The 21,963-nt window shown below is 37.9% G+C and overlaps 1 protein-coding gene across 3 annotated transcripts in view; it reads right to left on the bottom strand.

Moving 5' to 3' along the window:
- MACROD2 (mono-ADP ribosylhydrolase 2) overlaps window positions 1-21,963 on the bottom strand; it is a 2,492,337-nt gene that overhangs the window by 852,735 nt on the left and 1,617,639 nt on the right. For all 3 annotated transcript variants that reach the window (XM_049869821.1, XM_049869822.1, XM_049869824.1), the window contains exon 7: window positions 755-785. In XM_049869821.1, coding sequence (XP_049725778.1) covers window positions 755-785 — 31 coding nt within the window. The remainder of the gene's footprint in view (window positions 1-754; window positions 786-21,963) is intronic.

Genomic DNA, 21,963 nt, shown 5'->3' with positions numbered 1-21,963 from the left:
AGGTTGAGATCTATTTTGCTTGAATCAGAAAAACCTAAAATGATAAATAACCGCATTTTACCTTTAAAACAGACTTATTGATGATTTGAGAAAAGCAGCAAAAAGAAATGTCATCACAGGTAGAAGAATATTTAGAGAAATTTAGGCTAGTCAAAATAAGTGATTATAAAAACATTTCACTCCCATCTTTAAGTGAAGCAGTGACTATTTAAAACAATCCATCAATAGCAGGAAAATGTATTTTCAGCTTATTAAAATTTGTTGTATTTATTAACAGTCACTTCTTTGGATTTTTAAAAAATTTAAATATACAGATACATGTGTCTGCATTTTAATTTGCCTATTCTTTATAATTTGCAACAAAATAATGATAACTCTGTTTTCTGTGCATTATTCTTCTGAAAGAAACTTGACTTTATTAAGGAAAACTATATTAGATATCAAATAAAACTAGAAAAAAAAACTTTGTTTAAAAAAGACATTAAGACTCAGTGTATCAAATCATTTCACATGGTTTCCAATAAAACAAATTTCAAGAACACAAAGGAATCTGAATAGCCTCTTAAGATTCCTTAATGGGATTTGACTTGCATTTTGAGTCTCTTTAAATCAAACAAAATATTCATCAGATAATCTCTTTTTTCCATTTACTCCTGCCTTTCTCTTTCTCTCTCTCTCTCTCTCTCACAGACACACACATACACATATACAAAAGAAATAAATAAAAAACATCATTGAAAGCTAGATCACTTACCATAAATGCCTGTTGAGATGCAGGGAAATGCCTGTGAATAAACCACAAAAATAACAATAAATTTTAAGGAAGGACTCTTTACCCAGTATCATCTATCTCAACATCAGTTTTCCTGATAGTGGTATGCCCTCTGCTCACATACTCAGACCTACAAAACCTCACTAACTTGAAGCAGGAAACACTCTGGAAATGGGGGGCACTTGACTAACTGAAAATGTTTCCTTACCAGTATGAGCTGGAGCTGGATCATACCAGCTTGCAAGAGAAAACAATTAAATGTTAAGGAATCTTGTGAGCCTGTTGTTAAATGTGGTTATTATTAACAAGTGAAATTATACAAATTTACAATGAAATAAATTATATCCAAAGCAAAACTAATAAACATTCAGAACTTATCACCCTCTAATTATTTCACTCCATTTTACTCTTACCTATGTCTTGAGACTATTTATGCTTACTGGTGGAAATGTTATATAATGGTGTGCCACTGTGCATCTCTTCCCAACTCCATGTTAAGTGACGTCACTTTAAAACAAAAAAACCAAACCCATTGCCATGGAGTGGATTCCAACCTATAGTGACCCTATAGGACAGAGTAGAACTGCCCTACAGGATTTCCAAGGAGTGGCTGGTGGATGTAAACTGCCTATCTTTTGGTTAGCAGTTGAGCTCCTAACCACCATGCCACCACGGCTTGAAATCTGAAAATGGCAAACAACATTCGTGTTGGAATGTTACTTGTTGGTCAATTGAAACCATAGGTTGGCTATGGATAAAAATTTTAGTAACATTCAACAAAAGCATTCTATAAGAACCAATTAGATATACTGAATTTATAATAAAGAATATTGTACATTTTATTATTATTTTTACACTGTGTGCTGTGTATTTTTACATCAATAAAAATAATTTAAATTTATACTTTACAACTATCTATATCTAATCTATATCTATATCATCTACATATATACCTTTTTTTTGTAGAGTCAGTTTTCAAATGTTTTCCAGCACACCACCGTTTATACCATATTTTGATTAAAATGATTAAAGAATTTGGTTGAATGAATGAATGAATAAGCATAAATACATCTTCAACCTTTAGTTAGGTTTTCAAACAATAGGAAGTTATCTGAGCAGGACCGCATGCTCTGTCATATGTAAACTTTTGTGTAAACTTAATCAAATTGTTTAATCTCTCTGGTCTTTGTATTTTTCAATTGTAAAATGAAGAGGATAACACCTATGGATAATCAATGACAGAATTTTTTTTGAAGTGTCTGACACTGGTTCTTGTTAGCTGCAGTCGAGTCAGTCCCAGACTCATGGTGACCCCATGCACGACAGAACAAAACATTGTGTAGTCCTGAGCCACCCCATGATGGGTTGCAGATAGAACGATTGTAGTCCATGGGGTTTTCATTGGTTGATTTTTGGAAGTAGATCACCAGGCTTTCCTCCTAGTCCATTTTGGTCTGTAAGATTCCCTGAAACCTGTTCATAGCAACATTCAAAGTTCACTGACAGACAGGTGGTGGCTACACATGAAATGCACTGGCTGAGAATCAAATCTGAGTCTCCTGCATGGAAGGCAAGAATTTCATCGGTGAACAAACCAATTTATCCCCCTAACACTGCTAGAAAATCAAAAAAACCGCAGCAACTACTGACAGTAATGCTAACATTATTCTGTCAATAGTAATGAAATATCTAAATCTTTTTTCTTTATATCTTTGAGTCGAATGTGTATTGCATTTTATTTACCTTAACATCTTTATAGACTATATGTTTATTACCTTTACATGGATGTCCTTTAAAAAGGTCAGAATTTACGGGATTTTGTTTTAGAGAAAGTATCTCTGTTAAGATACCTATTCATCTGTATATCTGCACAGTTGTAGACGTTACTTTGCTCCTGTGGAAGCCTTTACTAGTAAATGGTACTGTTATAAAAAGAAAGAGGACAGTTTCTGGAACAAAGTAGGTGCTAGATTTTAATTGAATAAATTAATTAATTCTTTGATGCCCCGTGTTCTGTAAGTGCCAATAAGATCTGAAGGATGTCCTTAGATGATTCAATCCTTCCAAAGGCCCAGCAGCGTGAAGAGATAGCGTGAAACAAATTCTCCTGAAAATCTTGTACTCTTTTCACAGACTTCTTCTAAAATGACCGATAGATTTTACTTTCAGTATCAAAATCAACTGCAAGATAATTGTAAGCAATTTCTCACATAACATTGTTTTTGTTAGGTGCCTTTGAGTCAGTTCTGACTAATAGTGACCCTTTGTACAACAGAATAAAACACTGCCCATTCCTGTGCCATCCTCACAATCACGGCTATGTGTGACAGCCACTGTGTCAACCCATCCCATTGAGGGTCTTTCTCTCTTTCCTGACCCTCTGCTTACCAGGCATGATGGCCTCCTCCAGGGACTGGTCCTTCCTGAAAAAATGTCCAAAGTACATGAGACAAAATTTTGCATGCTTGCTTCTAAGGAGCATTCTGGCTGTACCTCTTCCAAGACAGATTTATTTGTTCGTTCTTCTTGTAATCCATGATATATTCAATATTCCTTGCCAACACCTTAATTCAAAGGCATCAATTTTTCTTCAGCCTTGCTTATTTGTTGTCCAGCTTTCTCGTGCATATGAAGCAACCGAAAATATCATGGCTTGGGTCAGGTGCACCTTAGTCTTCAAAGTGACATCTTTGATTTTTAACATTGAAAGAGGTCTTTGGCAGCAAATTTTCCCAATGCAATATGTCATTTGATTTCTTGACTGCTACTTCCATGGGCATTGATTATGGATCCAAGCAAAATGAAATCCTTAAAATATTTTCTCCATCTATCATGATGTTGCTTATTGGTCCAGGTGTGAGGGTTTTTGTTTTCTTTATGTTGAGGTGTAATCCATACTGAAAGGCTCTGGTTGTTGATCTTCATAAGTAAATGCTTCAAGTAAATGCTTCATAAGTAAATGCTTCAAGTCCTCTTTACTTTCAGCAAGCAAAGTTGTGTCATCTGCACGTCGCAGGTTGTTAATGAGTCTTTCTCCAATCCTGATGCCATGTTCTTCATATAGTCCAGTTTCTCAAATTATTTGCTCAGTATACAGATTGAATAAGTATGGTGAAAGGATACAATTCTGATGCACACCTTCTGATTTTAAACCATGCAATATCTCCCTGTTCTTCACGAGTGACTGCCTCTTGATCTATGTACAGGTTCCCCATGAGTACAATTTAGTGTTCCTGAATTACATTCTTCACAATGTTATCCATAATTTGTTACGATCTACACAGTCGAAGGCTTTTGCATAGTCAATAAAACATAGGTAAACATTTTTCTTGTATTCTCTGTTTTCAGTGAAGATCTACTTGACATTGGCAGTGATATCCCAAGTTCTACATCCTCTTCTGAATCTGACTTGAATTTCTGGCAGTTCCCTATTGATGTGCCGCTGCAACCATTTTTTAATTATCTTCAGCAAAATTTTACTTGTTTGTGATATTAATGATATTGTTTGATACTTTTTATAATCTATTTGATTACTTTTCTTTGGAACGGGCACGTATATTGATTTCTTCCAGTCAGTTGTCCAGGTAGCTCTCTTCCAAATTTCTTGGCATAGACGACTGAGCACTTCAGTGTTGCATTCATTTATTGAAACATCTCAGACGGTATTCTGTCAAACCCTGGAGTCATGTTTTTCACCAGTGCTTTCAGTGAAGCTTGGAATTCTTCCTTCAGTGCCACCAGTTTTTGACAAAATGCTACCTCCTGAATTCGCTGAATGTCAACCAACTATTTTTGGTACAGTGACTTTGTATATTTTTTCCAATCTCTTTTGATTCTTCCTGCATCATTCAGTATTTTGCTCATAGAATCCTTCAATATTGCAGCTGAAGGCTTGAATTTTTTCTTCAGTTCTTTCAGCTTGAGAAATGCTGAACGTGTCCTTCCCCCTTTTTTTTTTTTTCTAACTCCAAGTCTTTGCACATTTCATTATAATATTTTACTTTGTCTTCTGGAGCTGCCCTTTGAAATTGTTCAGCTCTTTCTACTTCATTACTTCTTCCGTTCACTTTAACCACTCTATGTTCAAGAGCAAGTTTCTGAGTCTCTTATGGCATTTATTTTAGTCTTTTCTTTCTTTCCAGTCTTTTTTGATCTTTTGCTTTCTTCATTTATGATATCTTTGATGTCATCCCACAACTAGTCTGGTCTTTGGTCATTCATGTTCGGTGCATCAAATCTATTCTTAAGATGATATCTAAACTTAGGTAGGACATACTCAAGGACATACTTTGGCTCTTGTGGACTTGTTTTAATTTTTCTCAACTTGAACTTGATTTTGCATATGAGCAATTGATGGTCTGTTCTGCGGTCTGCTCTGCCTTGTTCTGAATTATGACACTGAGTTTCTCCATAGTCTCTTTCCACAGATATAGTTGATTTGATTCCTGTATATTCCAACCAGCAAGGTCCACAGGTATAGTCCCCATTTATGTTAAAAAAAAAGGTATTGCCAAAGAATAATTTGTTGATCTTGCAAAATTCTATCATGTGATCTCCAAGGCCATATTTTCCAACTACCATCCTTATTCTTTGTTTCCAGCTTTTACATTCCAATCACCAGTAATTATCAATGCATCTCGATTTCACGCTTGATCAATTTCAGATTGCAGAAGTTGGTAAAAATCTTCAGTTTCTTCATCTTCGGCCTTAATGGTTGGTGTGTAATTTGAATAACAGTCATATTAACTGGTTTTCCTTACAGGTGTATGGATATTATCCTATCACTGACAGCATTGTACTTTAGGATAGATCTTGAAGTGTTCTTTTTGATGATAAATGTGATGGATTTCCTCTTCAATTTGTCATTTCTGGCATAGTAGACCACATGATTATTTGATTCAAAATGACCAATACCAGTCCATTTCAGCTCATGAATGCCTCAGATATCAATCTTCAAGCCTTCCATTTCATTTTTGACAACTTCCAACTTTCCTAGATTCATGCTTTGTACAATTATTAAGGGATGTTTGTTGCTATATCTTCTCATTTTGAATGGTGCCACATCAGTAAATGGATGTCCCGGAAGGCTTACTCTATCCACATTATTAAAGCTGACTGTACTTTGAGGAGGCAGCTCGTCCCCAGTCATATTTTGAGTAACTTTCAAATTGGGGGAGGCTTATCTTCCAGCACTATATCAGACAATGTTTTGCTGCTACCCATAAGGTTTTTGCTGGTCAATTTTTTTGTTTGTTTTCAGAAATAGATTGCCAGGTCTTTCTTTTTAGTCTATCTTGGTCTGGAGTAACCCTGCTGGTATTTGAAATACCAGTGGCATAACTTCCAGCATCACAGCACCATACAAACTACCATAATATGACAAACCGATAGACAAGGCAACCCCTATGTTACTAATAGCAAGGGATAATAGTTCGAAATGATTTACTTAAAAATGCCATCTAGAGAGTATTCAATGTTATCTCCATAATGTATGCTATGCCTTTGGATATTTCACTTGTGTTTTTTAAGTGAGTTAGAGAAAAGTGAGGTTATAGCTAGTGCCCAGGAACTGAAGATGTGAACATCATCTATCACATATTTGCAGTACAGAAAAAGAAAAGTTTGAGGAATGCATCATCAAGCCATTAAATGAAGACAGAAATAGTACTTTGTTTCAACAAGCAGGTCTACTGTAAATCCCACCTCTGGTTCTTTCCAATTTAGGACCTTAGGCAAGTTACTTAACTTCTATGAGCATCGATTTCTTCATTAGTAAATGGATAGAGTGATACCTTTCTCAAAGGGTGTGTGGGAGGGTTAAGAGGAATACAGAGCATATCGTCTCACAAGTAGTAATATCTAGATTAATGGTGAGCCCTGTGTTGGACAATATTATGCCCACCCAGGTTCTCCATCAAGGGAAGATTTGTTGTTCAGAGTAGAGTTTTTTAACTCGGGCACTATTGACATTTTAGACCAAATAAATCTTTATCGTGGCATTGCCCTGTGCACTGTAGGGTACTTAGCAGCATCCTTAGTCTCTACCCACTAGATACCAACAGTTCTCCACCCCCAAAATATCTCTATATATCATCAAATGCCCCCGGGGGGCAAAATCACCCCTGCTTAAGAACCACTGCCTTGGTGTCTAGAGCCTCAACCCTGGGAGTGCTGCTAGTACACAGCCTTCAGCTATTGATCTATTCAAGTTATTACCTCAGCTGAAAAGAGCTACTGCACTCAGGGCCATGTCCTTCCCAGGGCAGCCCACATCCAGTGACTGATCCATGAAGGGGCATGAAGACCTGGCCAGCTCTGAAGGGTCTTCCCAGCAACAGAACTCCTTCTGGGATTAGCACGGGCTATCCCTGGGCTGCATTATAGCTTATCATCTCCCTTAACCTATTCCTGCTTTCTTTCCATCTCTTCCCCAGGAGTTGAACCCAAGGGCATGCCTAATAAACATCCTGCACTCCAAACGCCATCTCAGTGCTGGCTTACTGGGAACTGATCTGAGTTAAACCCCTTCCACTTCTTGGAGGCCAAGTTATATGAGTTGTTTTCCCATCAGATCTAGCAGAAAAGAGAACATACTGAACAGTCAATGGCAACTTTGAGTTGCCTCATCTCCCAGCTCTATCCTGAAATCAGTCATGCAAGTTAGTAATTGAGTCTGAATGTACCAACTGCCTTGTCTGTTATAACAAGGACAAATAGCTTCAAATGAAAATGACATCGTTGCCTTCAATGTAAAGGCAAATGGTCATGTAACGGAGGGTGACTTTGGTAATATTATTGCCTTAATTCAAACAAAAAAGGCAACGATGAAGCAGAGATGGAAATACACTATCATGGAAACGTATTTCAGATAAAACAACTTTGCATATAATTCACCTAAACTGAGTCTCTTCTATTAATCACTTTTATTATTTAAGAGAGAAAATGCAACTAAGGGATTTTGTAGTGCATAGTCTGTATTCTTTGCCATAATAAATTTCTAATTTCTGTTGGGGCCACCAGAAGTGAGTCATATGAAATATTTTTATTTTAGAGTTGTATTTAACATAACTACCGGCCATAGATATCCTCTCCCATGGAAGAATGATAGATTGTACCAAAACCCTGGCCAATTAGCCTGGTTTGTTTTAAGCGCATATAACTCAGCAGCACCTGTAAAACTTCAGGAATGACATCATTGGCCCAATTTGTGAGGCTCAGGGTTCTCCTTCCAGCAAGCCCAGGGAGCAAGAAGTCTTCATGCTAACCAGGTCCAAGCACACAGTCATCAAAAACTTGTTTCACAACACTTGACTTTTAACCAGATTTTTTCTATACCAGCATGTACTTGCTCTCTTGGGGGAAAAAATAATTATTTGACTTGGAGTCTGACAGAGGATTTTTCTTTTGTGAAATTACCAATTTGGCTACTCCCTGAAAAATACTTCCTTAGCCCAGCATGTTAGACTCAAACACATTTGTAAAAACGCTGAGATCCTAATGGGGTGCAACCTGCCCCTGATGTTCTTGAATGTCCGTTTCCACTTTTCCCACTTCTGCCTTAGTAATTTGAGGGCAAGGATGGAAGCTCCCCTCCTCTTCTCCACAGAGGCACTAACAGCTCCTCAAAGCCAAGGCAATGAGTCCTAAGCCAACATCATGGCCACCACTTACTTTTTTCTTGATTCTCAGTTCATACATTCCTGCAAAGTGGGGATTTCTTCCTCTCCTCGTTACTCATGGTCATTACCTCTCCATCATTCCATCCACCCTTTGCTTATGTGGTCTTGCAATCTGGGTAGGAATAACACCACCATCACCTCCATGGGAAGGTGCTGATTGGCCTAAGTCAGTAGCATACATTTCCCCCATTAGCCACATAGATAGAGAGATGGAGGACTCTGACACCATTGAGCTGTTGGAGTAAATCAACTGTAAAGTGCTTCCAACCTCTAGGATCCTCCAATTTCTGAGCCAACACATTCCATATTGTTTCGTCAGTTAGATTTTCCATTATTTGCAAATAGAAGTATTCTACCTGATTTCCTTCTGTTTATTATTTTTTGAAATTACATATTACATCTCTCTGAATTGAGAAAGTTGTTAATTGTAAGCTGCAACATTATTCTGTGTTATTTTGTGTACCTCTAAGAAAGAGAAAGCTCTATGAGTTAAAATACAGCACATCTTCTTATCATATAGGGTTTTTATTATCTACTTATTGAAATTGTTTCTTTGGATATATTTAGGCAATTTTGAAAGCACAACAGTTTCTTTTAGATACCTGATCAAATGTTACCTCCTCAAAGAAGCGTTCACTGGCCTCTGTCTAAATTACTTTCTACCCCTTTATTCTGCTTTTTATTTCTTTACAACTGCTATTACCACCTGACATACAGTTGTTTGCTTGTTCACTGTTGGACTCACCAACTTCAGTTTCCCACACTGAAATGTAAACTCCCATGAAGACCTTAATTTTGCTTATTGTTGTATCACCAGTACCTAGTATGGTGCCTGTACCTCAATAAATATCTGTTGAATGGGTGAATGAATAAGCAATTGACTTATAACCCATTACTGTTGAGTTGATTCCAACTCATAGCGACCCTATAGGACAGAGTAGAACTGCTCCATAGGGTTTCCAAGGAGCGGTGGTGGATTTGAGCTGCTAGTCTTTTGGTTAGCAGCCGTAGCTCTTAACCACTATTCCTCCAGGGTTTCTGCACACACAAAAACATATATATATATATATATATATATATATATATATATATATATATGAGCATGCATTATATTTTATGTCCTGGAACTAGCTTTTTTCATGTACTATGTCTTTTTTTTTTTTTTTATGTCTTAGAGATCTTTCAATGCTGTATTTATTGAACTATCTCATGTATTTGCAATGGCTCCATATTATTTTATGGTATGATTATACCATGTATATTTAACTATTGCCACACTAAGGAACATGTAGGTCTTCTGTAAATTTTGCTACAAAAAAAAAAAAAAAATCACAGTCCTGCAACAATTATTTTTCCCTATATTACTTATGTATTCTGGTCTACCATCTCTCCGGCAGTTTGCTGTGTTGTGGTGAATTTCATGTTGTCATGATGCTGGAAGCTACGGCACTAGTATTTCAAATGCCCGCAAGGCCACCCATGGTGGACAGGTTTTAGCAGAGCTTCCAGACTATGACAGCCTAGGAAGAAAGGCCTGGCAATTTACTTCCCAAAATTAGCCAGTGAAAACTCTACAGATTACAACAGAATATTTTTCAACCTTTTTTCTTTGAACATATCATCAGGAGGGATCAATGGCTGAGGAGGACATTGTGTTTGGTGAAGTAGAGGACCAGTGAGGGCAAGTAAGATCCTTGGTGAGAGGGATTGGCACAGTAGTCACAACAATGGACTCAAACATGCTGGTGATTGTGGGGATGATACAGGGCCAGGCAACATTTTATTCTTTTGTGCATAAGGTTTTTATGAGTTGGCAGCTAGCCATCTAACATCTATCTAACTACCTATTACTCTATCTATTGATCTACCTATTGATCTATCTATCTCTCTGCCTTGGTAAGATCGATTCCTAGAGATGACATTAGCCCATTTAATTATTGGGTTAAAGGAAGAGCACATTTAAAATTTGAAAACACTGCCAAAATTTTTTGTCAATGTAAAATATATTCTACAGTGGAGAAGAGTCAATCATTCCTTTTTTTTTTTTTTTTTTTTTTGCATTGCACAGGCAAATATAGCTAAGGAATGCTCTTTCCTTAAAAAAAAGGTACTCAAAAATGCAAACACTACCACAACTCATTTCCCATCCTCAAAGATAAATGACCCATCTGAAGGCCAAGGTCATTGATTGGAGACTGTGAATGAAATAACATGATAATGGCCAGGGAAGTATTTAAAGCACGTTGTACAAGCTCACTCAGGCACCGTAATTATAAGTAATAACTCACTTTGTTTTTGTTTTCTTCATTATACCTTCGAAATCGCTGTCATAAAGTCATTTATTGCCAGATGCGTTCATGTTTATAACTATACAACTGCATGCAGTATAAAACAAACTATTACATACCCTTGAATAGTAATAGCCCTCTGCCAAACTTTATATTTTCCACAAAGACAGCTGGGTTATTTCCACCCTGAATTTATTAGAACACAAATTGTTGGAACCAACAAAAGGAAGAACTTGCCTTTTGCCTGAGCTTGCTTGTGTGGCTGGTAGGAACGTTTTACTACAAACTGTAGGTATGTGAAAACAAGGACAGGTCACTATAAACTTGCTGAACCCGGAAGAATGTGCATTCTATTCCGAATCTCTACATCTATCATCTATAAACTCACTTTACATGGAAGCAAAGGGAAGACGCAAAATCGAAAAACAAAAAGAACCCTATTCATACCAACAGCAAATCAGTGTACAATGTGAAAGCTCCCGTTGAAATAAATGTCCCTAAAGTGGTGACTTTTCAATGACATTAATCACATCCAATTTTTTAAAGTATTTTCTCTTTGTCCTCTTCACTATTAAATGGATGTATTAGACATGTTCTGAATCCCTGGCACAGAGAGGTAGGGATTGGGCAAGGGTGTCCTTAAGTGATCTTTCCTTGTGCAGAACCTGGGGAGAATTGAGATGAGAGTCAATCATTCAGATCTGAGATTTAAATTATCCTCTTGAGACTGAAAGGACGACAGCTCACAGCCATTGCAGAGGCCTAACTGTGCCTTCAGGGAGAGGCTCTACTGGATGGAGAGGGCTCCTAAATGGCAAGGAAGAACCCCACACACAAAGGACTCAGGGATAATAGTGCTGCCTGAAAGAGCCCAGGGATTCACGGAGGAGTTCTGCAGGACTTGTCGGCCTTGGAGCTTCCTCAGCATGGCTGTAACAGACACTGTCAGTGCCCTGCCCTTTTACCATTCCCATGCCCCTCTCCCTTGTTTTTCCGACAGCAGCTCCAGTGGCTGGACTTGTCACAAGACTATCCTTGGATTTCCAGAGCCTGCTTTGCCAGTGCACATGGAGAGCAAGTATCCTGAGAACCAAGCCTTCATAGAGGCAGCACTTTGAGAACCAGTGCTCTTATCAATGACTCATAGGTGGGTGGGGTTGTTGTTGTTAGCTGCCATTGAGTTGATTCAGCTCATGGTGACCCCATGTGTGTCAGATTAGACTGTGCTTCATAGGGTTTTCAAGGCTGTGACCTTTAGAAAGCAGATTCCCAGGCTTGTCTTCTAGGGAACCTCTGGGGAAGGGGGAGGGTTATAAATTCCTGTATCCTTCCCCAAACCAAACCTATTGCTGTCAAGTTGAGTCCAACACATAGCGACCCTATAGAACAGAGTAGACTTGCCCCACAGGGTTTCCAAGAGCTCCTGGTAGATTCGAACTGTTCACCTTTTGGTCAGCAGCCATATTCCTTAACCACTACACCAAGTGGGGATAACTCTGAATTGTGACCTTCACCAATTCAAGAGCTTCACCCTGGGATTGAGCAGAATCACCTGAATTCAGCTTGGTATCAGTCCTTCCTTTACCAATCTCACTTCTTCCTTCTCATCTGATCCACTGCTGCCTGCCCATCCCAGGGACTACTTCCTAATAAATCCCTTTCCCCAAATCCTCATCTGAAAATCTGCTTCTGGGGAACCAACTTAATTTATTTGTTATTGTTATTTGCCTTGATGTGGCTGGTGGTAGAACTTTTAAGAAGAAATAATCATGACATTCATTTGAGGAGAACCTCAGAGAAAACAGGGCATGTGGTCAACTGCTGTTGTCTTTATAAGAGGGAGAAGGAAAAGAAATAAATCCCTGTAAAGTTATGAGAAGAAAGAAAGGTCCCATAGAGATTCAAAAGGTCCAAAGGGATAGAAACCAAGGTAGGGCCACGAAGGACATAAACTACAAGGAAACTGAGGGGAGTGTTCACATAAAGAGGAGACAGAGTTCCTGGGACTTTATGCCTTAAATGTCTAGTTCAAAGCCCCACACAGAATGGTCACTAAGTAAAATTTGAAACAAATCCTAGTAGTATTTATTATCTATAAACAGTTTTGAGTAAATCCCTAGTTCCCTTGATAACAAGGTGTATCTTCATATGTCTGCTTATGAGAAACCTGGAGGTCTAACTTCTAGAGAGAACATTTAATAAAATCTGTTAACAACAAATAAACCAACAAAAACACAAAACACCAAACACAGATGGTGTTGTAAAGGAGCAGCCCAAAAGCCTGGACTCCCTTGAAGGGTGAGATGATATTTCACAGGTCATCCCTGACTTAAGATGTATTCGTGTTATAATGAACCACACTTACCACTGTTTTTTGTACATCTTGTTATTAGTAATATGTGCTACTTACAATTTTAAAATATATTTGTAAGTTTATATATAATGTTTCCAAAGGCAAATAAAGATGGGATTTAAAAAGATACTGGTAAGAAAAGGCAATAATAATGAAAACTTAAAAAAAGAAAAAAAATGAGGTATTCAATTTATGTTAGACTATAGGTTTGACACAGTGGTGGAGCCCTGATGACACAGTGGCAAAGTGTTCAGCTGCTAACCGAAAAGGTCAGCAGTTCAAACCCAATCCACCGGCTGCTTCTTGGAAACCCTGTGGGGCAGTTTTATTCTGTCCTATAGCATCACTATGAGTCAGAATGGACTCGACAGAAATGGGTGTTATTTTTTTTTTTTTGGTGGGGGAGGTGGTTGGACACTATGTATAGCATAACTCAATTGTTTCTCAGTCAACCATGGTAAGAAAATACACATTCAACAAATATTTACTGAAAGACCATGGATACTAGAAGTCTTAGCTATTGGGTTCTTCCAGTCCTCTTGTGGCTTAATAGGCAAATAGGAAAATGATACCACGTAATAAATTCTACAGCTTCATTGTCTCTCATATTAACTAAGTGAGACCAAAAGAAGAGGCACTATTATTATTATCATCAGCATCATCCCCAGATGGGGTGTCACCTCTTCAAAGTCATGTAGTGACTAAAAAAGAAGCTCAGACATGAGCCCTGACTATCAGACTTGAAATTCGAAGCACCTTCTTCTGCAGAATTGAGTCAGTGAGGTCAAGGCAGAAAGGAGAGAAAGAGGGATGTGAAGAGAGTGCATCTTGGAACACCAATTGTCAAATTTGGGAAAGGACTGGGTAGAGATGTGAATTATTTTTCATCATCAAAATAGTGTCAAAACAGTAGATAGCAGACCTTAACAACAAGTAAATCTGCCATCAAGCTGGAGATTAAGTGTGGCTTTTTCCCCAAAAAGAGATTATGTATTACTACAGTTATGAAGAATTTAATGTTACTTGGATCCACAATCAAAGCCTTTGGAAGCAGTAGTCAAAAAAAATCAAACTACGGATTGCATTGGGCAAATCTGCTGCAAACGACCTCTTTAAAGTGTTAAAAAGCAAAGATGTAACTTTGAGGACTGAGGCACACCTGACCCAAACCTTGGCGTTTCCAATCTCCTCATATGCATACCAAAGCCGAACAATGAATAAAGAAGACTGAAGAAGAATTGATGTCTTTGAATTATGATGTTGGTGAAGAATATGGAATGGACTGCCAGAAGAATGAACAAATCTGTCTTGGAAGAAATATAGCCAGAATGCTCCTTAGAAGCAAGGATGTCAAGATTTCGTTTCACATACTTTGGATGTGTTGATCAGGAGGTATCAGTCCCTGAAGAAGTACATCATGCTTGGCAAAGTAGAGGGTCATCAGAAAAGAGGAAAACCCTCAATGAGATGGACTGACACAGTGGCTGCAGCAATGGGCCCAGGCATAACGAAGACTGAGGATGGCGCAGAACCTGATGTTGTTTCGTTCTTTTGTACATGGGGCCGCTATGAGTTGGAACCACCTCAAAGGCACCTACCACCACCACCACAGTGGTTCTCAAATTTTGGCTATATCAGAATCACCTGCGGGGTCCAACCTCCACGAGTTTCTGATTTAGTAGGTCTGGGGTGGGGCCCAAGATTTTGCGTTTCTCACAAGCACCCAAGTGAGACTGTTATTGGTTCCAGGGACCACACTTCCAGAATCACTGTTTTGTTCTATTCTGACAAAAAGGCTTTTTGTTTTCCCCTTCCTACTGTGTACTAGGTAACTGTAGCACAAGCTGCATCCGCCTCATACCTAGCAAAGGCCCTTTCCTTGGGGCATGCTGCAGGTCCTTTGTTTTCTGGGTTTACTAAAATCTGCCATAAATCCCCAAATCTGGTACCATGAGTCGATTCTAACTCACAGTGACCCTAGAGGACAGAGTAGAGCTGCCCCACATAATTGTAGAGGCAGCAGATTGCTAGTTTACCACCACATATGTAGATTCTAAGCTTGCAGATTTTTGACACCTCTGTTCCATTGCTTAGAATGTCAGCATGTTCTTTCCTTAAATTGGACAGTTCTTCTCAGTCCCACCATAATTTCAGTGTGAACTTCAAAACATTATATAAAGAAAGAGATGAGTTTGCACATGAATGTAACTACTTCCTAAGCCAATTACATGTGCAAACACCTGGCTCCATGTTATATCTAAGGCAGTTAGGTGAGACTATCTTGTCAGTTTCTTGGGGCCTAAGCTCCAGCATGGTTAGTAAGGAATGCGGACTTTAAACAAAATTATCTGTGATTATGTAGCTAGAGTCAATATGTAAAGACAATAAATTCCTCTTTCCTTAGTCACAAAGGAAGACATTAGTCAAGCATACTTATATTTAACAAGGGAATTAATTAGGGGATAATGACTAAGAAAGAGGTGTCTAAAGGATGCACCTTGTAAGAATGATTAAAATAAAGGAAAGGAAGAAAGGAAAAGGAAATTGATTGTAATCATATTTCCCAGGTTCAGGAATTGCTACTCATGACCCGAAAATGACTGTGCTTTCTGGGCCATCAATCACCTTGAGGAGTTTTATTAGCTGGAGTTTATTATGGAAATGAGCAAAAAGAGTAAGAGGGGGAACAGCCAGTCTGGAATGAGGCACCTAATAGCTTGAGCCCTGAGAGGTGAGTTATTTGTACATGTTTCCCAGTAATCACTGATTTAATCCAACCAGCGTTGTCCCAGAGCCACAAGGAGGTAAGCATGCAGCTGGTCTTTCACTTATACACGAAGGGCTGGATGCTGGTTCCCACACTGGGAGATGAGCAAACCATCAAGATGAGCAGACCAAGTGTGACATGCCTTTTTCTCACTAGGAAAGTGTGACATGTCTTTTTTCTCACTAGGAAAGGGTTAAGACTAAATTTCTTTCTGTTTCTCAGGAGTAACTTAGTTTATGCACCAGGTTGTCATTATTGCTAGAGAAGTAATGAAGAAGTCACAGGATGAATGGATAGATGGATGGACAGATGGATGGACGGACGGACGGGTGGGTGGATGGGTGGATGGGTGGATGGACGGATGGACGGATGGATGGATGGAGGATGGATGATGCATGGAGACAAAAGAGATAACTAGTTCCCTCATACCATGATGTGTGTTCCCCTCTAAACCAACATTTACCATATAATCTCTAGCTCATTCCAGCCACAGAATCTAAATGCTTTCTTTTGGCCACACTTCACACTATTTTAAACTGATTTTCATTGTTCTGTTAGAGCACAGATATCTCAGAGATGAACCTGCCAGTGGTGGTCATTTGTTCCAACTACCCTGTACATGGCTCCCCTCACCACCATCTCTGATAGGGTTCTTTCAAGCTTCATCATAACTGTTCCAGGGGTGGAAAGTTCAATGGCTCAAAAAATGATTTGGACCAGTGTTTCTAAAACTTCAGTGTGCATCCAATTACCTGGACAACTTGCTAAAATGTAGATTCTGATTCAGTAGATCTGGACCATGCTGAAGTTCTACATTTCTAATAGGCACCCAGGTAACGCCAATGTTGTTGATCTTTGGACATGTATGGTAGCAAGTAACTAGACAATAGTATCACTTCATATTCTACTTTTCAAGACGTCATTGCATGAATTCCCACTTGGAGAAGATGGACGTAGACTTATTGTTACCAATTAATACATGAGACCAGAAGTGGGAGATCTTCCAAATCTACTCATAAGTTAATGATACTAAGAGGTCAGATAATGAAGTCTATGCTCTAACCCCAACACTTACACTTTCCCTCAAAACCCATTTTTTTTTCCTGTCCTGATAAATACATTTGTCTTTTTACACAGGTAAAATATCAACATCAGAATCTCATTTATCTCCTGGTGAAACTTTTTTGTCTGTTTCTATCTGCAGTTGATGTATTCTAGAGATGGACTAAAATGGTTCTCAAACATTAATGTACAGACAAACCACTGAGGGATATTTCTAAAATGCAGATGATGATTCAGTAGATCTAAGGTAAGGCCTAAGACTCTACATTTCTAGCCAGTTCCCAGGCAATACCAATGCTGCTGGTCTTGGAACTACACCCTGATTAAAGCTTAGACCATTACTTATTGAACTAATAATTTTCACACTTCTGATCACTCTACTCATGTTCACCCTATATGAGAGAAGTTATTATGTTGCAAATGACAGAAAACTCAACTCCAGTTGATATTTAAAATGTAAGAAATTTATATTCTTTTATAGTTTTTTTTTTTTTTTAAGCCAGTAATATGTATGACTTCAGGTAGGGATTGATCCAGCTTCTCAGTAATGTCCCCAATTACTATACTAAGTGACCATTTAACTGCGGCTAACTTAGTATGAACTACATGTGTGTATACATGTAATAGTGTGAATATGCTGTCTAGTGAGGAAGTCAGGAGGTCAGTTTTGTTTTTTGGTTTATTTCCCTAAGACAAAGCTGAGATATTCCCTCAACAAAATTGCAAGTGTGTTTTCTCACATTAAGAGGAAGGCCCTGTGGAATGATTTATAAAAACACATTTCTTCTCAAAAACTATGAGTCAGTGATCTGAGGAGCTTCTAATAAAGCATGATTATAAGGCAGAGATTTTTCAAGACTAAAAAAAAAAAAAAAAAACTCAAACATATGAATTCTTGTTTCCTATCTTCAGATTGAACCGTAATTCACCAGTTAAATTATATATATATTTAAAAACTGTGTTGAAAAGATTCTCTGAACTACCAACTCAGTGTTTAATAACCCTCTTCAATCACATATCACCTTTCTTCTTTGTGCGATTTAATTGCGGGAGACTCTTGCGTCCTTCTTCTTCTATTACTGTTACTGTTACTCTTACCTCGTCTAGTGTTGATAAATGGAGTCATCTTTAATAAGGCACACTGGACTGCCCTCATAGGATTTGAGGTCCTATTAATAATTTCAGAGAAGTTAATAAGTGAAAAGAAAAAGCAACAATTCATATAATTTTTTTACGTATGGTCTGTGTCTTAGTCATCCTGTGCTAGTATAACAGAAATACCACAAGTGGATGGCTTTAACAAAGAGAAATTTATTTCTTCACAGTAAAGTAAGCTAAAAGTCCAAATCCAGGGCATCGGCTCCAGGAGAAGGCTTTCTCTCTCTTCTTTCTCTTTCCTTGGCCTAGGAGCTTCTCTACGCAGGGACCCTGGGTCCAAAAGACACTCTGCTCCCTGCACTTCTTTCTTGGTAGTATGAGGTCCTCCACTCTCTGCTTGCCTCCCTTTTTTCTCTTGAGAGAGAAAAGGGGGTGCAGGCTACACCCCAGTGAAACTTCTTTTACATTGGATCTGAGATGTGACCTGGGCAAGGGTGTTACAATCCCACCCTAAGCCTCTTGAACATAAAATTACCATCATGAAATGGAGGAAGCCGCACAGTACTGGAAATCATGGCCTAACCAAGTTGATGCACATTTTGGGGGGACACAATTCAATCCATGACAGTCCGGTCACTCTAATCCTTCCATTCAGAATTTTGAAGTGCCTGGAATATCAATCTTGATTTGCCTTCGCCTTTGGTATGGAACAAAGCTTGCCAAAAAAAAAAAAGTTTCCTTTTTCTATAAAGAAATGTCATGACATTTTGTATTTTGCAGTAAATGCACAAGCTTGCAAGATGATGTTGATGTGATGGTGACCCTGCTGTCACATCCAGGAATTGAGATGGCAGAAGAAAAATACAAATATTTTCACTAAATGAAAGCAAGGAAAGGTACTTATTTATAATTATGGAACTTTATTCCATTTTTCTTCTTTTGAATAATAATATACAGTATTTTCTAGTAACATGATAAGGTATATTTTTGGAAAATTATTAGCAATGCGGATATGACCATCTTTGGATACATTTTAGTAGGGATATTTTCAAGTATGTAATAATTTGCCTATGATATTTTATGAGCTTTCATAAAGGGGTCATTTGTCCAGATAAGAAATTTAGTTGTAGAATGAAGAAAGAGTTATATTTAGATCTTAATTACACAGGCCAGAACCACTGGCAAAGTCATTAGATATAATAATTCCTAAGCTTCCTAGAAGAAAGGTCTGATTGGGGTGACCTCACTGCAGACATTTTCTGCTTTCAGAGGCCTGAAATTTTCCCCTGAAGTGTCTCAATAATTTAAATGGTGCAGTGTTCAGACCTAAAATCCCAGAGAGCTGTCAATTTCCAGGTGGAAAATAGTCTGGGTCTACAGAGTCCCTCAGGAAAATCTGTTGTTGTGCGCATTTATGTCAATTCCAACTCACAGCAACCCTATAGGTCATAGTAAAACTGCCCCGTAGGGTTTTCTAGGTTCTAAACTTTATGGGGAGCCCTAGTAGTGCAGTGGTTAAGAGCTACAGCTGCTAACCAAAAGGTCAGTAGTTCAAATCTACCAGCTGCTTCTTGGAAATCCTATGGGTCAGTTCTACTGTGCTTCACAGGGTCCACAGGTGTTGAAATCAACTTGACTAGAGAGCATATCACAACAACAACAACAGGAATTTTTATGGGAGCAGTTCAGCCAGATATTTCCTGCCACAGAGCAGCTGGGGGTTCAAACCTCTGGCCTTTTGGTTAGCAGCCAAGCCCTTAACTTTTGAACTACCATAATCTTATTTATGTTAATGAGACAAATGAGGACCTGTATAGCAGAAGTTAAACAAGTTCAAGGAGATTTAATTTTGTACACACACATAGTACACATAGCATGTGTACAAAATTAAATTCCCTTGAACTTGTTTAACCTCTGTTGTGCAGGTCCTCGTTTGTCTCATTAACACAAATAAAATTATAGGTTATTCTGAGGTTCCAACTGCTAGCAGCAACTAATATGATTTTCAGCTCTTTTTCCAACAGCAGTTGCATCTTTTAGAAAAATAATGACAAACTAATTACCATTGATTTAGCATCTGAACATTTCGGATGTTCTTCTTTGTCAGCCCCTAGACAGTGAGTATTATGAGCAATGGATAAAGCAGAGAGGAGAGTTTTGGGAGGGTCTGAGAACTACTACAGAGCCACAGGTACATCAAAATGTACAGAAGTATCCAAAGCAACAGCTGGAGCAGAGGCAGTTCTAACACCCACTCCCATGATTCAGTGCAGTGGCCAAGTTTAAGCCTTCTATGCAAGCCCTCCTGAAACTGAGATTGTGGTTTAGGGAGTAAGTACAGGGGCTGGAGAGGATTTATGGATTAGAAAATGAAGGGATGAGTTTGTCTCCCAATGGGTTATTTATATTTTTCTCCTGACTCCATACAAAGTTAAAAACCTGAACAGAAAAATTGTAGCAAAGCATACAATCATCACAAGTTTCAGATACAGTGTGAAGCACTAGCTAGGCTCTAATACTGAGAAGTCTAATACAAACCTTATTAGATTAAATGTCATATGTAAGGTTGGAGGAAATCATGTTTCTCTATAAGATTTACTTTAATTCATGCAATAATAATTTTATCCTATACTTTCAAGAACCATGAGGAAATTTAAGAAAATATCAGTAGAAGAATGAGGCCTTTTAAAATTTACCTGGGAAGGAGAGGGACATGAAGAGATAGTAATGGTATTTTCAAGATTCTGAACTATTTTTTTTATTTGAAAAACAGTCATTTTTAGCAAATTCCTTAGATAAGCCATAAAACAAAAATAAAAGCAGTAACACTATATGTGAAAAACATTAAAATTCTCTATACCAAAAATTCAGACTAAAGACAAAAGAAAACTTCACCTAGCAAGAGCAATAAAACAAGAGAAAGGAACAAATGCTATCTAGATTGGAAAAGAAGTAAAATTATCTCTATTCACTGATGATATTATCGTGTATATAGAAAATTCAAAAAAGTCCACAAGAAAACTACTACAGCTAATAGAGGAATTTATCAGAGTTGGAGAATGCAAGTCAACAAACAAAAATCAGTTAGGTTTCTATACACCAGCAATGAGAAATCTGAAAGGGAAATTAGGGAAACAATTCAGTTTATAATGGCATCTAAGAGAATAAAATACCTAGGACTAAATTTAACCAGGGACGTGAAGAACTTATACAACGAAAATTATAAATCACTGCTGAAAGAAATAAGAAAACTTAAATAAATGGAAAGATGTTCCATGCTCATGGGTTGTAAGACTTAATATTGTTAAGATGTCAATACTACTCAAAGCAACCTATAGATTCAATGTAATCCCAATCAAAATTCCAACAGTCTTCTTTACTGAAACAGAAAAACAAATCCTCAACATTATATGGAATGGCAAAAGGCCCCAAATAGCTAAAGTAATGTTGAAAGAGAAGAACAAAATAGGAGGACTCACACTTACTGATTTTAAAACATACTATCCAATTACAGTAATCAAAACAGCTTGGTACTCGTATAACAACAGACACCACCAGAATAGAACTGAGAGTCCATAAATAAATTCACATATCTATGGTTAACTGTTTTTTAACAAGGGTACTAAGTCCATTCGTTGGAGAAAGAAGAGTCTCCTCAATAAATGGTGTTGGGAAGATTGGATTTCCACATGCAGAAAAATGAAACAGGATCCATGCCTCACACCATACAAAACAACAAATTCAAAATAGATTAAGGACCTAAATGTGCAATCTAAAACCATAAAATTCTTAGAAGAAAATGCAGGGGTAAAAAGCTGTCAGGCCTAGCTTTTAACAAGGATAATCTAATATAATAACAAAAGCACAAACAGCAAAAGACAAAATAAATAAATGGAACCTCATAAAAATTGAAAAACTTTTATTCATCAAAAGACTTTGCCAAA

Source organism: Elephas maximus, chromosome 25 (genome assembly GCF_024166365.1).
Source record: "Elephas maximus indicus isolate mEleMax1 chromosome 25, mEleMax1 primary haplotype, whole genome shotgun sequence".
In the NCBI taxonomy this organism is placed as follows: Eukaryota; Metazoa; Chordata; class Mammalia; order Proboscidea; family Elephantidae; genus Elephas; species Elephas maximus.
This window is presented reverse-complemented; position numbering and strand designations above follow the sequence as displayed.